Source organism: Myotis nattereri (genome assembly GCF_964212035.1).
Source record: "Myotis nattereri genome assembly, chromosome: 12".
In the NCBI taxonomy this organism is placed as follows: domain Eukaryota; kingdom Metazoa; phylum Chordata; class Mammalia; order Chiroptera; family Vespertilionidae; genus Myotis; species Myotis nattereri.
In genome coordinates this window covers 3,380,953-3,399,353 of record NC_138087.1, presented here as the reverse complement: position 1 = coordinate 3,399,353, position 18,401 = coordinate 3,380,953, and the positions used below count along the sequence as shown (strand labels likewise).

The window sequence follows — 18,401 nt, the reverse complement described above, 5'->3', positions numbered from 1 at the left end:
CATCAGCAGATGAGTGGATTAAAAAACTGTGGTACATCTACAGAATGGAATAGTACGCTGCTGTAAAAAAGAAGGAATTCTTACCATTTGCAGTAGCATGGATGGAACTGGAGAGCATTATGCTAAGTGAAATAAGCCAGTCAGTGAAAGATAAATACCTCATGATCTTACTCATTTGTGGAATATAAAGAACATTATAAACTGTTGAACAAAAATAGAGGCAAAGAAGCATCGAACAGAGTGTCAAAATACAGCAGGAAGGTAGGGGATGCGGGGGCTAAGAGACCAAATGAAGGACTTGTATGTATGCATATAAACACAACCAACAGACATAAGACACTTGTGTGTGCGGGGGGGGGGGGGGGGGGGGCAAGTGCCAGGGGTAGGGGAGGTCAATGTGGGGGAAAAAAAGAGACCTATATACTACTATTTGTAATACCTTAAAAAAATATATACACACACACACACACACACTGTAGTGGCCCGGTGCACGAAATTCATGCACATTAAAGGGGGATTAATTAGAGGAAATATTTTAATATTGCTATTTGCCCTTTCTCCATAATAGAAATGTTAGAGATGAAAGAAAATTAGTAAAATGTATATGAAAATCTTCCTCCTTTCAGAGTCTGGGGCGCACCACAGGACCCAGAGTGAAGTCCCCTCCCATCCACATGCGCCTCAAAATCGCATGAGACCCAGACCCAGCCAGCCCCACCATTGGACTAGATCCAGACTTGGCCGGTCCCACCCTTGTCAAGCCCCACTGGGCGGGGGACGCAGCCTCAGGTATCCTGGCCCAGCTCTGGGGCGGGGGGTGCGGTCTGAGGTCCCCCAGCCCGGGCTAGGCGGGGGGTGCACCTTGAGATCCCCTGTGAAGCCCCGCTGGGTGGGGGATGTGGCCTGAGATACCCTGTCACGCCCCACCAGATAGGGGGCATGACCTGAGTTCCCCCATCAAGCCCCGCTGGGTGGGGGGTGGGGCGCAGCCTGAGGTCCCCCGTCAAGCCCTGCTGGGCAGGGTTGCAGCCTGAGTTCCCCCAGCCCAGCACTGGGGCAGGGGGATGCACCTTGAGGTCTCTATCAAGTTCCGCCAGGCAGAGGGTGCAGCCTCAGGTCCCTGCTGATTGCTCATTAAGGCTCGTTATGGGAACTCGGCCTCCGCTGTGGGTGCAGCCATCTTGTGTTACCGAAACCCCCACTCCGCTGTGGGAGGCATCTTTGTGGTGGAGTGACGGTCAATTTTCATGGTCCCTCTTTATTATATAGGAGAGATATCTATACTAGAGGCCTGGCGGGGGGAAGGGGGCCCCTCAGTCTGGCCTGCACCCTCTCCAATCCGGGACACCTCGGCGAATGTCCGATTGCCGGTTTGTGCCCAAACTTTTAACAGATGACAGCTCCATTGTTGTTTCTTTCTTCTCATGCTTAAACCCATTGGAATTAGTAGGTACTTAAAGTGTGTATACATTTTGGGGGGACACCCTGTATATCTCTAGTCAGCGGTGAAAGGAAGCAAGGCGGATTTGGAACCCCCAGACAGGGAACCTCGCTTACTCCCCACATGTCTCCCCACTTCACTTTCCACCTTCGCGGGCAGCAGGAGAATCAATGTTTTCTCTCATTAACTCGGAAAAGCACGTCCTGTCACCCGCTGCCCGGCAGGAGTGCGCTAGGACCCACGGGAGGGAGGCTCAGTCAGGGCAGCCTTTGCTCATGGGCACTGGCACCCAAAGTGCACATTCCTCCTCTACAGTCGCCCCGACTCTTCTGCCGTGTCACTGAGAGGACAGACCTCTTCGCCTCCTCTGGGTTCCCGATCTTGAACACTGACTGAAGGCACCTCAGCGAGGACCCCCTGCACCCACCAGGTGTGTCTGTCGACACCTGCTCTCACCTCAGCACCTGCATTAGCCCCACAGAGGCGATCTCGTCGCTGCACTGGCCTCCGTGGGAACAGGGCGTCACCACTCCGCCCTCTCACTATCCTTTCACAGGCGCCCACCCTGAGCACCCAGAACACCCTGACTCTCTCCAAAGGACATGAGCGTGCCGGAGGGGACGTGTGCACGTCCCGTGGGGAATGTAGGCATGCTGGGTTTGATGGAAGTGCGGCGGAGGGGTGGGGGGAACTTGCGCGCGCCATGGTCCAGGACTTTTGCAGGTGCGCGTGGGTGACAGTGCACTGGGGGATGTTCACACACCACGGGGGAGGAGAGGATGTGTGCACCGAGGCCTGTGGCTTCGCAGATCCACAAACACCCATGGCACGGCCAGCAGGGCATCAATCTGGCCCGCTATGGTGGCTGTCCCTGCGATCGTGCACCTTCTGGGCCAGAAGGCGGGACTTGTGCAGCCACTCCTCAGCACTGATGGCCTGCAGGCCCTACTTCAGCTCGGCCCACAGGCTCCACTTGGCACGCTCACAGCTCCCGCCGCTGCCATGTGGGGAGTATAGGCTGCCCTCTGCCGGCCCGCCTCCCCCGACCAGAGGTTCTCCACATGCACATCCTCTCCTCCTCCCCTGGTGTGCAAACGTCCCCCAGCGCACTGTCACCCACACTCGAATGCAGTCTAATTTACCTATGCACGTGCACTGCCCACCAGCCCAGAGCAGCTGGGGCCAGACTCTCCTCACCTGTGCACGCAGCCCACCGGCCTGGAGCAGGCGGGGCGGAATGCCTGCATTGTCGCTGTGGTAACGACAGAAGCATCCTGGCCCGGGGGCCGCCATCTTTGTCATGAAGTGACCCTCAAATTCATATTTTCTCCTTGTTGGCTGTGGGCACCATCATCTTTGTTGTGGAGTGCTGGTTAATTTGCATATTACTCTTTTATTGGATAGGATAAAAGATGCAGCATTTTGGAAACTCAAAGAGGGGGTTCATCATGCTTATTGTCCCCAGAGCCCTGGAGGTCGGTTAAAAGTGCCCGTTGGCCAATCTTCCCAAATTGTCACTGCACCCCTTCCTGGGCAGAAAAGACCCGAATGTCTTTGTGTCCCTGGTCCCACACTTCTCCCTCCCTGGCCTTTCAAACAGATGTTTTTGATATTTTGTCCAGCTTTTTCTAGTTGACCTCAGCGGTTGGCACCAGTTACAGTCCAGCAGTACTCGAAGGGTAAGCCCAGCCCTCTCATTCTATGTCAGATACTAGTATACATACATATTTATAGTTTTGTCCATCTGATGAGTAAAAACTGTTTCACTTATAATTTGCATTTCCTTGATTATTAATAAGGTTTAACAAGTTTTCAGGTATTTTTTGGCTATATTTCTTTTTCAGTTTATTTGGTCCCCATCTTTTGGGGGTTCTTTTCTTTTTCCATATTGAACTAGCACTTTTTATAGTCTTGATGTTGATCACCTGTTATATGTTGCAAATATTTTCTCCCATTCTTTCACGGGTCTTTTACATTCATTATGACTAGATCATATAAAAGATTTTAATTTTTAGGTATTCAAATCATTTAGTCTTTTATGGCTTCTGAGTTTTATGTCTTCCAGATCAGGACATGCTAAATATTTTGTACTTTGTTTTTCATACGTATCTCTTAGGAATTCTTTGGACATCATTTGTTATGTACTTTGTGAAATACCCATTTCTTAGCAAAATGAATAGTGTCAGGAGAGGAGCTTCTTTTTCATTCTACTTGTAAACTCTAGGTTTCCGCAGGCCCGGACCGGCAGTCAGTAGGCCTGCGTGCCGCACAGCCTGGCTTGGGCAGGCAGACCGGGGTGGTTTCTCAGGGTGGGTCCTCTGGGTGAGTGACAGGGGAGTGGCTAACGGGACAGGTCTGTCACCACAAACCAGCCTGTGAGAACATGGAAGGCCCACTTCATGTTTTGTAACTAGTTCATTTTTGTAAAAGTGAGAGCTATTCAAACTAAACATTCAAATGATACAGGAAAGTTCAAAAGGGACAGAATGTCCCAAAGTCCACCTGGAGGCAGCCCTCTCTGGGGATTTCTCTGTGTCTTTAACACATGTGAGCACACGCGGCTTTACAAGTCAGATCCTGCACACCTCGTGCATGTAGTCTGCGTGGCAGCCCCGCAGGTGCGTTCCTGGCCGGTTCGCACACATCCACGTGTGCTGCAGCTGGTGTTGAGCTTAAGCTGCAGAGCCGAGGCTGGTGTCGTAGGGCCTGTCATCGCCCAGCCGGGTCTTGTCTCTGCATCCATCCAAGACCCGAGCCTGCCTCCCGTGGGGCTGGCGTGATGGAACGCAGCTTGGAGACCCTGTCTGCAGCATCCTGCCAGGGGTCTGCACAGCCTGTGGGGTGAGAGGGCCCGAGGCGTGTCCTGCTGCCAGGCTGCCCGTGGGGGACACTGCACTCCCTCCTGAGGTTGGAGGGATGTCAGTCGCCGGCACAGCAGGCGCTGAGGCCACCTACCGCTCTTTCTTCTAAGGCCTGTGGCTGCCTCGCTGAAGACGAATCCCGGGTTCGGAATCGGGGTCCACACCCCGCTGGAGGGGCGAGGGCAGGCTGGGCCCGCCCCTTCCTTCCTTCCTGGTCCCTCTTGCTGTGGTTTTCCCTGGTGTTTGCGGAGGTCTTGCTACTCTTTTCCAGCAGATGGCGGTGCATCGCAAGGTTTTTTTACCTCTGTGGTCTCCCGGGGGTGAGCCTGCGAGGCTTCCTTAAGATGGTACCGCCCTGCTGCTTGGGGTAGGGTTTGTTTTGCCCTCACTGTAATGGGGTCCCCCCGAAGTACCCCTCTTGGGAAGCAGTCACAGGTGGAAACCAGTTCTACTGCAGTAGCTCTTGGCTTCCAGATCATATGCTCCTGGACCCAGCACCAAGGGCCACAGGAGGCGAGTTTGTGGAGTCCAAGCGCGGCAGGGCTCTGGTTCTGTTTCTTTGTCTGAAACCACACTGCTGACTCGACAGTGGGAAGCCGCAGGGTTGAAGCCTTGCTCTTCCAGGCATCTGCTGGCTCCGTCCCTGTTTGTTTCCTCGCCACTCGCCCTGCTGGGCTGCCCTTCCCCACCCCCAGCAGCTCTCTGTTCCTCCCACTCCCAGCCCGGCCACCTGGGCTTTCCGCCCCTCTGGCCTCCCCGTGCCTCCTGGCTGCCCACCTGTAGCTGTTTTGGTGGTGGGTCTCAGGCGTGTGTCTGTGTTGAGCAGGGTTTCTCGGTTGACTTACAGTTTGGTAACTTGTTGAAATTTCAGGGGGAGAACAAGGTGCACCCTCACGCTGCCACTCCTCCAGTCACCCCTGCAGCTTGCTCCCCCCAAGCTCCGGGGCTGGTCCCAGACTCCCAGAGGAGGTGCCAGCTGACCTCTCCTTGCCCACAGGTGCAGCAGTACCGGGTGGCCATGACGGCGAAGGACTGCTCCATCATGATCGCGCTCTCCCCCTGCCTGCAGGACGCCAGGTGAGGGCCCGGGCCTGACGCTCTGGCCGGACGGGATTTTGTGGATTCAGAAGAGGGTTTTCCCACATTTAGAGATCACAGAAGGTTGTAATTCGCTATAAAAAGGCTTGGAGAATAATTTTAAAAGATTGTTCTATTAAACTGAAGGTTATTATACCATTTTCTAAGAAAATACTCTAAGGACTTAGAAGCAGTTTGGATTCTGTGTGCAAATTCCTTTCTCTCAAAGAAGCCCGCTGCTGCCACGGCCAGGGGCCTGAGGAGCTGGTGCCCTAGTGTAGTCTGGCCTCGGTCAGGTGACACCTGCAAGCTGGGCGCAGTCTACTTCCATCTGTAGCATCGTCCTGAGACCCCGTCGTCACCCTGCCTCCTCCCGGCCTCTTTTAGGAATTCAGGATCAACCTGCGAACCTTCTTAGTCACCGATGGTGTCGTCGGCATTGCTCTCGGGGCGCCAGCCCCCAGTGTCTGCGGAACATCCTCCTTCTGGCCGGGGCATCTGGCACTGGCTGCCGCCAGGTTTTCTGCTTTTGACCTAACATCCCCAGGAGGCCCGCTGCCGGACAGGCACTGAGCTGTCCGTTTGCTGGTCAGGAAACATGGAGGGACATTTATAGGGTAAAATTGAAATACAGAAAAAGTTGGTTCTGTTTGGTTGAAAACCACCATTATCCCCAAAGAAGAGGCCACAGTGCTTACCTACGAGGACTCCATTGGCTGGATTAGCTGGTCCTGCATGAGAGGAAACCACAGAGATGCTACGTTCTCCCACCTGCCTGACGCAAGGGTACAGTCGGGGAACAGAAATTACCCTCATAAAAACGCATGGACAGGAGCCAGGTCACATGTCCAGAAAGTTCTGAAACGTGGGCACCAGTCTCAGCCCAGGGTGGCCAGGGTTAGGTGTCAGGAGCCATGCCCTGGACTCCTGGGGACCTTCTGGTCGACAAAGGGTCTGAGTTTTCATGAGGCGGCCCTGCTCCCACGCTCCCAGCAGCTGGTGATGGGCTCACCTCATTTTGGTGCTGGTTCTAAAGGGAGAAATGGAGGTGTCCTTGAAACTGTGTAGTTCTGTCCAGACCCAGTTGCACTGAGCTCGGGATTGAGACCTGGGGAGGAGATGGAAGCAAGCCCTTGATGTGCAGACGTGTTCCCTGCTCTGCGGGGGAGGCGGGGGGTGGGGAGGTTTTGCTAAGAACCCGCAGGAGCCCAGGTCCCTGTCCTGTCAGCTGGGTCTCGAGTAGGAATGAGTCAGAGTTCAGGCCGATCAGCATTGTCTGCACAGGAGCCTGCTCGCTGCTTCCTGCTCAGGCAGAACTTTCGAAATGGGTGTTTTGTTTGAATTTTTTTTTTAAGGTGCTACTTTTATCATTTTTTAATATATATATATTTAAAATATCTATTTATTGATTTCAGAGAGGGAGAGATTGCAACATCAGTGATGAGAAAGAATCATTGATTGGCTGCCTCCTGTACGCCCCCTACTGGGGATCGAGCCCGCAGCCCAGGACCTCCTGGTTCATAGGTTGACTTGTTTTTTGATGATTTCTAGCTAGTAGTTCAGCCTGGGGAGAGCACGGCTCCTGACTGACTCCCTGCAGCCGCATGAACTCGTCTCACGCCCGTGCCAGTCACCTTGCTGCCGACTGCGCCCTGAGCGTGCTCCACAGCAGCCTGAGCACAAAGTTCAGACTCAGTCTCGGGGTCTTCAAGTACAAGTCATTGTCCACAGAGTGTTCAGCCTGTGACTTCTGATATTTAGAAAAACTAAGCACTAAGAGACAGAACACAAAACACTGCAGACTGAGTCGAGAATAAACCCGCAGGCAGCTGTGAGCAAGCAGAAAGGAGCGGGGGTCTGCTCCCAGCACGTTATCATCCACTTGGCTGTTGAGTGGCCAGATCTTCCTGCTCTTTCTTAGGTTTCGTAATAGGTGGCCCAGCATTCGCTTCTACCACTGGGATGGGGGGAATGTCACAAATATCCTAGTAATTTGTTTTTCATCTTTCTGCACATTAACCCTTTCTTACCTGGGCACTAGCAGGTCTCACAGCAGAAGCTTTGAGCGCTGTGCACACCACGGACAGACGGGGTGCATGTAGGCTCAAGAATGGGTGCTCTTTGTGAGCAAGGAGAGGGTTGGGAGCACTGACATTGCTTTTTGTTTTCAGCTCTGACCAGAGGCCTGTGGTCCCTGCGTCGCGGTCCAGGTTTGCCTTCTCCGTGTCTGTGCTGGACCTTGACCTCAAGCCCTACGAGAGCATCCCGCATCAGTACAGACTGGATGGCAAGATCGTCAGCTACTACTCGAAGGCCGTGCGCGCCAAAGACACCGCCCCGGTGTCGGCCAGGCTCAAGGAGAGCGAAGACTGCACCTTAGTTCTCCATAAGGTCTAGCTTTTCTCCTGTGGTGTCTTGAAACTTGAACATGGGATGTGAAGGTTGAACGATAGCGCTTTGTGGTGGGTGACTGGCTGTGAATGTTGTTGCTTTCTAACCACTGTTCGGGGCTGCTGCTGGGATGCAGGATGGAGGCCCCTCCCAGGGCAGGCGGGCCAGGGGGGCTCTGCATTGTGTCCTGGCGCCTCGGGCAGCTTCCTCCTTACCCAAGGCTCATGTCTAACCTCTAATGCAAATGCCTGATTTTAAGACCCAAGGTTTGGATCTCCTACCACCAGGCTCTTAGCACACGGAACACGGACTGTCATGTAGATCTTACAATTTGGCCTTTTAAGAAAACAGGGATCCTACTGGAACTGCCTCAGCTGAGTGGCCAGCCACACGCCAATCAGCACAGGCCCGTGGCTCCTGCAGGTGAGGGCGCAGTGCAGACGGCCACCCTTCTGCGTGGGATCAGAGGGGCCACGGGACTCAGGTTGGGCAGACACCGTCACGTGAGCACCAACTCCTTTCCTTTCCTGAGTGATGCCGCTCTGAACTGCGGGAGGCGCCAGCCCAGTGCCTCTGCCCTGGGCCTCCCTTGGGTGCTGGGCCGCCTCTGCAGGGCGCCGCCGCTGGTGCAGGAGGAGCGGCCCTGCTGGCACCCCGGGCTCTTGGGGCTTCCCAGGCGCCAGGCTGCTGTGAACATGCGAGTCCTGGTGGCAGGTTCACTCCATTGTCGGTTGTACAGACTGATTATTTATAGCATCGTTTTGAGGGATTAATGAAGGCTCATTGTAATATATTATAATGTTAGTGAAACCGTGGAATTATATGAAAATGCTACATGAAATATAAGGAGAATATTTTGCTGATTGTAAATTTTTGTGGGGAAATTTTGTGATCATTTGAGAATTACACTTGTTTGAATTACGCCAGTTTTTCTAGAATTTATTCTTTAATTCTGTCATAACATTTACTTCTGTACTCAGAGGGTCGGAAAAATACTCAAGTGCTGCCCATCTTCTCCTGTTAGTGTGGGGGCAGGAGGCGTTGGACTCCACCTGCTGGACGCGCATGGCGCTGGGGCTCACGGGTGGGACAGAGGGGGGCTGGGGGGGGGGGGGGCGGGACGGCCCAGGCCTGTGGGGGACAGTGGGTCTCGCTGTCCCACTGCAGGCTGAAGTGCAGACTTGCTGTTTTGGGTCAAGAAGAGTGCGTGTCAGGACTGGCTGAGGGGAGCGGCTTTCCAGCTCGGGAGGCCGAGGGGAGGGGAGAGCCTCCCGGGGGTGGGAGGGGGCACAGCTGCTCCTCATGTGTCAGGCTTTTCATTTTGTGTTTAAACAGCTGTCTGTGTTTTTCATGACCCGACAGTTGATAGATCATGTGTCTCTACTGCACAGACGTGTGCTGAGGGGGTGGTTGCTAAGTCGACAGCAGCCAGTGTTTCTAGTCAGTAGCATCCCAGGCCCCTGGGTGCTGGGTGGGCACCGGGGTTTCCCTCCGCGCAGAGCAGCCTCAGCAGGCTCTCCAGAGCCGCCTCGATGCCCAGCAGGCCCAGCAGGGCCCGGAAGTGGAGAGGAGCAGCTGCGACTGCTCCCTTCCGGTCCAGCTCCAGGGCTGTAAGGAGAACGCACTGGGTCAGAAACACACCGGCCGGGACCCTGCCCACCTCCCCTGTTGCTGCTGTGTCAGCCGTCAGCACAGCCCAGCCCACAGGCACAACCCCCTCCCCACACTGTGCAGCAGCCCAGGAGGCCTGGGCGCAGGGCCTCCACGGGTGCTTTTGGAGTGATTATTGATCAGAATATTTTTTAAAATGACATAAAAAGTACACTGAGATTTTCAGCCTTTGATTGTTGCCATGTGAACCAGGTGAAATCAGTGGGTGTCCCTGCTGGGCACTAAGACTGCAGAGCCCCCTGGCCTGCCTACCTCGCTGTGGCACTTGGGTGAGAAGATCCAGCTTCGGCAAAACCTTCCCTTCTTCATCTATGTGCATCCTCCAGACGATGACCAGCTCAAACCTGAAAGAGGTCAGAGCCGCCCCCAGGTGCCTTGAAGCGTGATTGTGCCATAGGAAGGAGGCCCCGCCCAGTGCAGGCGCTGCCCCAGCTGAGCTGAGCTGGCCCCTCTTAGACACTCACCCACCCACAGGGTCAGTCCTGGACAAACAGGGCCGTGGCCAGGAAGGCCTCAGGGAGGTGCTGTTGTACCCACTAATACTAGGATGACAGTACAAGTACAGGATGGGGAACAACAGGAACTTACACTTTCCTGTGGGAAATAAGTTGGTAAACTACTTTGAAAAGAATCTGGTGGTGCCCTGACCGGTTTGGCTCAGTGGATAGAGCGTCGGCCTGCGGACTGAAAGGTCCCAGGTTCAATTCCGGTCAAGGGCATGTACCTGGGTTGCGGGCACATCCCCAGTGGGAGATGTGCAGGAGGCAGCTGATCAATGTTTCTCTCTCATCGATGTTTCTAACTCTATCTCTCTCCCTTCCTCTCTGTAAAAAATCAATAAAATATATATTTAAAAAAATAAAATAAAATAAAATAAAAAAAGAACCTGGTGGTAACAGAAAGCTGAGTCTACGCTATGGCCCAAGGATTGCATGTCTAGGCATATGCCTAGGCATATGCCCAGAGAAGCTGTGTCCGCATGGGCCCGGGACATGGACAGGTTAGACATGGTGGGAAGCAGTGAATAACCCAGATGCTCTAAGGGACACGGGCATGCACACATTCGTCCAGCAGAGTGCAAGCTGACATGGCCTCCAGCCACAGGCTCCAGCTGTGAGGGATGGACACGTTCCCTTACGACAGGGTGAGTCCCAGCAGCCTGCATAATTGTGAGGCTTGAAAACAAACCCAAACCTCGGCAGGCACTCATGCCAGTCACCAGGCCCTCCCACCCCAGCAGATCCGCGCCCCCAGGCGCCCAGCGCAGTGAAGGCCAGGTGGTCCTCCCTCCCTCAGAGCTTGCTGACCCGTCCCCGATCCCTCTTCACCCACGTGCCCCTCCTCTTCTGCCACCGTCGGTGGGTGTGCACCTGTTAGGGCGCCACAGAGGTTTCTCCAGGTGTTGGCAGCTCGCATTTGCCCTCTACATTTGTAATCCTCGTTTTCACCAGGAAATACCATCTGGTGCAGGGAAGGGACTTGGCGAGCAAGGAAGCCGGCGCCCACGGGCTGTGCACTCACCCTGGCTGGCTGGCACTCCGGATGCTCATGCAGCTGGAGGAGGCCCCCTCGGGGAGCTGCACAGCCGCTGGGTACTTCTCCTGGGGGAGAAGAAAAATTAAGTATTTTTAAATCATTTTTTGTTTTTCAATTACAGTTGACAATATTATATTAGTTTTCGGTGTACACCCAGTGATTAGACATCACATACCTAAGTGATCATCCCAATAAATCACGTACCCATTTGACACACTTATTACAATATTATTGACTATGTGAACGTTACATCCCAGGGACTATTCTGTAACAGCCAATTTGTACATCTTAATCCATTCACCTTTTTCACTGGGCCCCCAGCCCGTCGCAACAAACTGTTCTCTGTATCTATCATTGTGTTTCTGTTCTGCTTGTTCATTTATTTTGTTGTGTGTTTTTTTAGATTCAATTGTTGATAGATATGTATTTATTGCCATTTTATTGTTCATATTTTTTAAATCTTCTTTTCTTCTTCAAGACCCTTTAACATTTCATATAATACTGGTTTGGTGGTGAACCCCTTTAGCTTTTTCTTGTCTGTGCATCTCTTTATCTGTCCTTTGATTCCAAATGATAGCTTTGTTGGATAGAGTAATCTTGATTGTAGGTTCTTGCTTTTCATCACTTTTAATATTTCCTGCCACTCCCTCCTGACCACAAAGTTTCTGTTGAGAAATCAGCTGATATTCGTATGGGAGCTCCCTTGTAGGTAACTGACTGCTTTTCTCTTGGTGCTTTTAAGATTCTCTCTTTTTAAGCTTTGGCCTTTAAATTATGATGTGTCTTGGTGTGGGTCTCTTTGGGTTCATCGTGTTTGGGACTCCGCTTCCTGGACTTGTAAGTCTATTTCCTTCACCAGGTTAGGGAAGTTTTCTGTCATTATTTCTTCAAATAGGCTTTCAATTTCTTGCTCCCTCTCCTCTCCTTCCAGCACCCCTGTAATGTGAATGTTGGTACGCTTGAAGTTGTCCCAGAGTCTTCTTACACTATCTTCATGTTTTTGGATTTCTTTTTCTTTTTGCTCTTCTGATTGGGAGTTTTTGCTTTCTGATATTCCAAATTGCTGATTTGATTCTCTGCTTTATATGCTTTACAGTTGACTCCCTGCAAGTTATTCATTTCAGTTAGTGCCTCCTTCATTTCTGGTTGTTGTTTTTTTGTTTTGTTTTTTATGGTTTCCATGTCTTCTTTTTAATACTGTAAACTTGTAAGTTCATTGAGCATCCTTGTAACCAGTGTTTTGAACTCTGCATCTAGTAGATTACTTGTCTCGATTTTGTCTAGTTTTTTTCCTGGAATTTGTTGTTTTATTTGTGACATGTTTCTTTGTGTCCTCATTTTGGCAGCCTGTGTTTGTTTCTATGTATTAGGTAGAGCTGCTACATCTCCCAGGCTTGGTAGAGTGACTTAATGTAGGGTCCAGCGGCACAGCCTCCCCTCCAACCCAATGGGCTGTGTACACCCTCCTGTTGTAGTCGAACCTGGATTGCTGTTGGCACATTAATGGCAGGGATTTACCTTCAGGCCGATGGCTGCTATCAGTGACCACAGACCATAGGATCAGCTGTCCAGGGGCCCACCCCACAGAGCAGGACTTACTTCAGCAGAGCTCTGGTGCTTGATGAGTTTGCCCCTTGAGTGTGTTGTTTGTGGAGGTGGTTGAACGGTGCTTCAATGTGGTCTGAAGCTGTCCACTGAGTGCGCTGACTCTGGGGCCTCCTAGGCATCCAGGCCATGATCAGCACCATCTGTGTTCGGTCTGGGGCCATTTGGCATGAGCTACAAAGCAATCTGCAGATGGCTGCTCCTTGTGCTGGGCTTGGATGTGCCCAGAAGCCAAGCTGTGAACCAAGGTTGGCTGCTGGTAGTACCAGGCCTGTGCCACTTACCAAGAAGTCCATAGCATGCTGAGACCAAATGCTGCTTGTCTGAAGGATTTTAGTTGAGTCTGAAGCCTGAGCCAGGACAGAGTTCATTGGTATGGAAGAGCCACTGCAAACAGCTTGCGTGGGCCTCAGGGAATTCTCCATGGTGAGGCGAACAGTGTGAGCCAGGCTGATGGAATTGATGGAATCTAAGATATGGCACCCATCTCTGGCTCTGTGGGGGGAGGGCTCAGAAAAGGAACAGTGACCTCTGCCAGCACTTCTGTCTGGGAGAAAACTGCCCTCCCCCCAGTTCCTTCCCTGATGCCAGACAATGTAGTTGCTCCTGTATGGCCCTGCGGCCTTTCAAGCTGCTGCCCCAGTGCTAGAGCTCAGAGGGAATGAGTCCAAGTAAGTCTGTGTGCTAGCCCTTTAAGAGGAGCTGCCTGGGTCTCCAGCAGCTTTCATGTGACTCAGCCACAAACCCCACTGGTTTTTACAGCCCAGAGTTACAGGGATTAATCTTCCCAGCACTGGAACCCTGGGCTGAGGGGTCTGGTATGGGGCTGGGACACCTTGTTCCTCAGGGGGACCCCCGTAGCCAAGATTTCCCTCCCAGTTTTATTGGCCACACATGGATGTGGGACCAACTCATTCTGCAGTGACTCTGCCTCTCCTACTAGTCTTGATGTGGCTGCTCCTTTAAATCCCTAGTTGTAGGACTTCCATTCAGCCAGATTTCAGGCAGTTCTGAATGACGGTGGTTCTGTGGTTTAGAAGCCCCCTTATCATTTTTCCACGAGCAATCTGTGGGGCACAAGGATGCTGATCCAGGGGACTGGAAAGAAGTGGGAGACCCCTGTGAGGCGTCTCACCACTCTGAAAGCCTGTTTCTGACATGCCAGCCCCTCACCCAGCACACGGCATCTAGGTGCCCTGGCCACGGCTCCCGCACTCCTGCCTTCTGTGCTCCCTGGCACTGTGTTCTAGATCTTTCCACAGCCACGAGACCTCCATGCTGCCTCACTATCAACCCCCCAAGGTGAACATGTTACAGAAATTTCATTCTGATTCCTCCCACCCTCGGAGCAGAGGCAGCCCCTCCGCCTGTCCTGCGGAGGACAGGCAGGCGGCCCCGGGGACCCTGACAGCAGCACCTGACTCCCCATGGTGACTCTGTCCCTGCCTGCTTCCTCGCTGTAAGACGACTGCTTTTCTCTCAGCTTTAAAAGCCTTTCACACTAAGGCCTGTGGGCTGGCTGCCCACACAGTGGACACCCCAACCCCGTCCATCCTCACACTGGCTAGCACCTTGCCTCCCCCCCCCCCCCCCCGCACGGCAGTGACCGTGGACACACGGCTCCTGCAAGGCAGGGCCACCCGGTCTCCCGCAGCCCTGTATGTCTCCCCAGGCATGGGGCCGGCTGTTCTGGGTAACGAGGCTGCGGGAAGTGTGGTCTGCGAGTCAGCAGCTTCCCAATGAGGCTGTGTCCCATTTTAAAGTGAAAGGGCTCTCTTTCAAACAGGAAGGTGGCATGGGCCTCCCCCATCTCCAGGCTCACAGACTCTCCTGTCAGTTTCTAGCCGGGCAGTGGCTGCTGCCTGCTGTTTGCAGCCGGCCCAGGCCCTTTGGGACAGGGCGGGCCAAGGAGGCAGCAGCTGTGAGAGGGAAGAGCAGCCTGAATCCCTGCTTCCTGTGACTGTGTTGGAATTAACACAATGGCGAGGCTGACTCTCCGGCCACCAGCACAATAGTGCTGTGCTGTCCCCACAGAGGGACTGCCTGGGTGTCTGCAGGGACAGACTGCAGTCGGGGTGTGGTGAGCAGGCCCCACAGGGAGTCCCAGCTCACAGGGCCTGCTTTGGAAAGACACCTCCTGGTGCAGAAATGGGCACCTAAGCTGTGCCCAGACCCAGGCCCAGCTGTGGGGCCTCTCTGAGCCTCCTGGAGGGACAGGGAGGTGCTTGGTCTGGAAGCCTGAGGACCCCAAGAAGGGGCAGGGGCAGGGGCCAGAAAAGGGGGGGCACAGAAAGGATGGGGTCTTCCTGAGGCCCAGGGATCTGGGGACAGGTCCTGTGGGGACAAAGATGGAGCTGCTCCAGCAGGAGGCCGGTGCTCCCAGCCCGCAGCCTGTGTGTGAAAGACGCTGACGGGCAGAACATGTGCAAACACCAAGCTGTCTGACCACATGCTGGGCGGGCCTGGTTTATGTTACAGACAACTTCTAATCTCAGTGGAGCAGTTTCATAGGAAAGTTTATACCTAAGTGTTCTAAGTGGAAAGTGCTGGCTGGCTTTTAAACCTCAAGCTCTTCTAAGTGAATAACAACTGCATGAGGAACGCTGGGAGAACGCGTGGGTGAGGCCTGGCTCCAGGCTGAGCTGCTGCGGCCTGTGGCCTGGGCCGGCGCCAGCGCGGCCGGGCCGCACAACGGCTGCGGGCAGGGCCTCCATGCAGGCCTCACGGTCTCGCCGGGCCTTCTCATGACCAAAAGGAGGGTTTAGATTAGAAGCTTTCACTAAAAATAAATTGTACTCCCTTTAGTTTAGTTTAGTTTTAAACATCAAAAAGGAAAAGCGGACGCTAGGAAGAGGTCAGGCATCCCTGTGTTTCCGGAGAGCGCGGGGGTCGTGGGCACAGCTCCCTGCAGGACCCGTGATGTCACCCCGTCCGCCCGGCCTCACTCGTGTGCCTGGTGGCCTCTGATCTGACCCGAGACAACCGCAGAGAGGAAGGCGGCAGATGCCTGCGACAAAGGGGGTCCCAGCAACAGAAGGGGGGACTTGGAGGGAGGAGGCAGAGAAGTTGTACAAATGATACCGCTGGTCAGGGTGGAGCGTGCTCAACGGCAGCGGGAACTTCCCTATCGCTGTGCTGACGCTCATGACAGGGACCTGGTCCCCCGAGAAAGGGCGAAGGCGCAGGTTTTGCTGAGGCAGCGGCCTGGCCAGCTTATTCAGTCACACGCCTGGGGTTCGCTTGCACAGACTCTCCTGGTGGTTAGGAGAGAGGATGGGCCGACGGGGTGCTTCCATCCAGGCCCCCTGTGGCCCTGAGACCCGCTTTCCCCCGGGGCTGTGGGGCGGCTTTCACAGCTTCACTCTGCCCATCGCCAGTCCCCGCCCGCGGCCCGCGCCCTCTGACACACGGGAACCCTCGTGTCCGCAGCTTCATTTTAATGTTTTCCCCAGAGATGATGTCTGGCTGATTCAATGATTTTAAAAATTGGGATGTAATTCCCATTACAGAATTCACTCCTTAAAGTGTCCGCTTCAGTAGGTTTCGTATATCCACAAGGTTATGTAACCATCACCACTTTCTAACCCCAGAGCGTTTCCTTCGCCCGCCGGCCCGGCCGCTCCTCCCGCGCACAGCGCCCGCGTCCCCCTCCGCACGTGCCGTGCCGGGCCCGGCTGTGGCAGCAGCCAGCGGGGCCAGCCTTCACCCCCCACCCCATTAGCGCAGCAACCAGAGAGGCGAGGCTCCTGCTGCAGCCCCCGAGCCCCAGCACAGGCTGGACAGCAGGCGCCCTTCTCTCCCCCAGCACAGAGGGCGACTCACTTTGCCCCATTTTCCTCGACCCCATGGCTGCTGGCTGAACTGCCTCTGGGGAACCACGAGGCCCAGACAGGCCCGGCCCCACCCGTGTCCGCACCCGAGAGCCCCGCTGGGACCAGCCCCCCGGCTGCCAGGGCGGCAGACAGACGCGTGGAGCAGTGTCCCCTCAGAGCCCGCCCGGGAACCGCCCCAGAACCCCTGGGAGGGAGATGCTCAGTGCTCGGCTTGGGTGTGTGTGACTGGGGGGGGGGGGCCTAAAACGTGTCCTGAGGGTGCTTAGTAAACAGCCCCCCCACACGCACACACACAGCCCCAGGCTCTTCGGACCCCCTGCGTGGGCTGCGTGCTCCAGAGCGGCCCAGCGGCGTCTGTCCCCCCATTTCTTGTTTTGTGAGACTGGAAGAGCCAGAGGGTCTCAGGGACCCACTTGATTGGAATAGATTCCAATCGCGTTTGCTTTTTAAACAATCCTCCCGCGGAGAGGGGCTGTTTCTCCCATTGGTTCTTAGAGCGGGTGGAGAGGAAGGGGCGAGAGAGAAACATCCATGTGAGAGACACTGGACTGGTTGCCTCCCACACGCACCCGACTGGGGCGGGGTTTGACCCTGCAACCAGGTGTGTACCCTTGACTGGAATGGAACCCGCGACCCTCCCGTGCGTGGGCTGGCGCGCTGACCACTGGGAGACACTTGCCGGGCCCTAATAGTCTCTTTAAAGTGAAGACGTGGCCATCAGGTCACGCGTGGCCACGAGGACGAGGGAAGCGCGGGCCAGCAGAAACCAGTGACTGCGAAGCCTGTGGCCCCAGCGGCCGGCTCCCAGGGCCTCACCTTTGCGATGGAAAAAAAAACCTAAAGAGCTGCCGCCACGGAAAAGTACAGGAAACTCACACCGGGCGCCAGGCCAGCGCTGCGGCGGCTCCCGGCGCCTCCGGGCGGTGTGGACCGGCGCCCAGAGCAGGGGCGGCGCCTGGGGCGCAGCCAGAGCCGCAGGGACCACACCGCGCCCTGGTGTTTCCGTGGGGGAGGAGGGGACAGAAGTGAACAGATTACACACGCGAGAAACAAGACCAGGTCCCACCGGGGCGCGTGGCCTCACCCAGCGGTGCAGACCTTGAGGCCCGGGATGAACAGGACACGTGGCCGGGCTTTGCTCCACAGACCCCCCACCCCACCTTACCGCCTCACAGGGCCCTGTCCTCCTGGGCCCTCGGGCTGAAATGTACTTTCTTTTCTTCTATTTTTCTTTTCCTTTTTTTAAAAAAATCCTTAATGATTTCCAGAGAGAGAGGGAGGAAGGGAGGAGAGGGGTGATGTGGGGAAGAGAGGAGAGAGAAACCTCCATGTGAGACGCACCCGGACAGGAGGTGGGGATGGAACCTGCAGCCCAGGTACCCACCTGTGACTGGGACTCGAACTCACGACCCTTCAGTCCAGGGGCTGACACGCCGACCAGTGAGCAACACTGGCCAGGGCATTAAGAGCAACTCCTGTCCAGGAGCGAATGCTCATCTCCCGACTCCATGCGATGGAACCTGTTCGACCCCGAGGCCAAGGCTGCAGCCTGGCACCCAGGGCCCCATAACCCCATGAGGCCGTGACCTCCCCCACCTGCCCCTTCCAGCGCGTCCCTCCGCCAGGCCCGAAACCCAGGGCCTCCCGCCCCCTGGGAGCTGGAGAGCCGCGTGGGGCGGGGCGGACGCTGCCCGGCGCCAGCCCAGCCCAGACGCTACTCTGCGCCCCTCCGCAGCTCCTGTGGAAGCCCCAGGAGGTGGCTGAGGACTCACCGAGCGCCGGGCAGGAGGGTGTGGGGTCCAGAGGAAAACAGCTTCCAAAGGTAGCTCTTCCACACCTTCCCGCTTCAGGAAAAAGGGCGATCAGGTGCGCACAGCCAGGCCCCGCCCCGCAGCCGACCTTAAGTCAAGCGTTCAGGTGGCCGGACAGCGCACAGCTGCCGTCCTGCCGTAAGCTCATGCCCACGTCGCGGGCGCAGCTGTGCGC

General features: G+C 55.1%; 2 protein-coding genes across 4 annotated transcripts in view; one reads left to right on the top strand and one right to left on the bottom strand.

Annotated features, from left to right (window-relative positions):
* IPPK (inositol-pentakisphosphate 2-kinase) overlaps nt 1–8,696 on the top strand; it is a 72,316-nt gene extending 63,620 nt beyond the window's left edge. For both annotated transcript variants that reach the window (XM_081103205.1, XM_081103206.1), the window contains 2 exons: nt 5,300–5,379; nt 7,551–8,696. In XM_081103205.1, coding sequence (XP_080959331.1) covers nt 5,300–5,379; nt 7,551–7,776 — 306 coding nt within the window. In that variant the 3' untranslated portion in view covers nt 7,777–8,696. The remainder of the gene's footprint in view (nt 1–5,299; nt 5,380–7,550) is intronic.
* CENPP (centromere protein P) overlaps nt 8,686–18,401 on the bottom strand; it is a gene marked incomplete at its 5' end in the record, with an annotated part of 260,881 nt that continues 251,165 nt past the window's right edge. Inside the window, 3 exons of one of the 2 annotated variants that reach the window (XM_081103210.1) lie at nt 8,686–9,378; nt 9,694–9,785; nt 10,963–11,042. In XM_081103210.1, coding sequence (XP_080959336.1) covers nt 9,212–9,378; nt 9,694–9,785; nt 10,963–11,042 — 339 coding nt within the window. In that variant the 3' untranslated portion in view covers nt 8,686–9,211. The remainder of the gene's footprint in view (nt 9,379–9,693; nt 9,786–10,962; nt 11,043–18,401) is intronic. The other variant, XM_081103211.1, reaches the window with a different exon arrangement.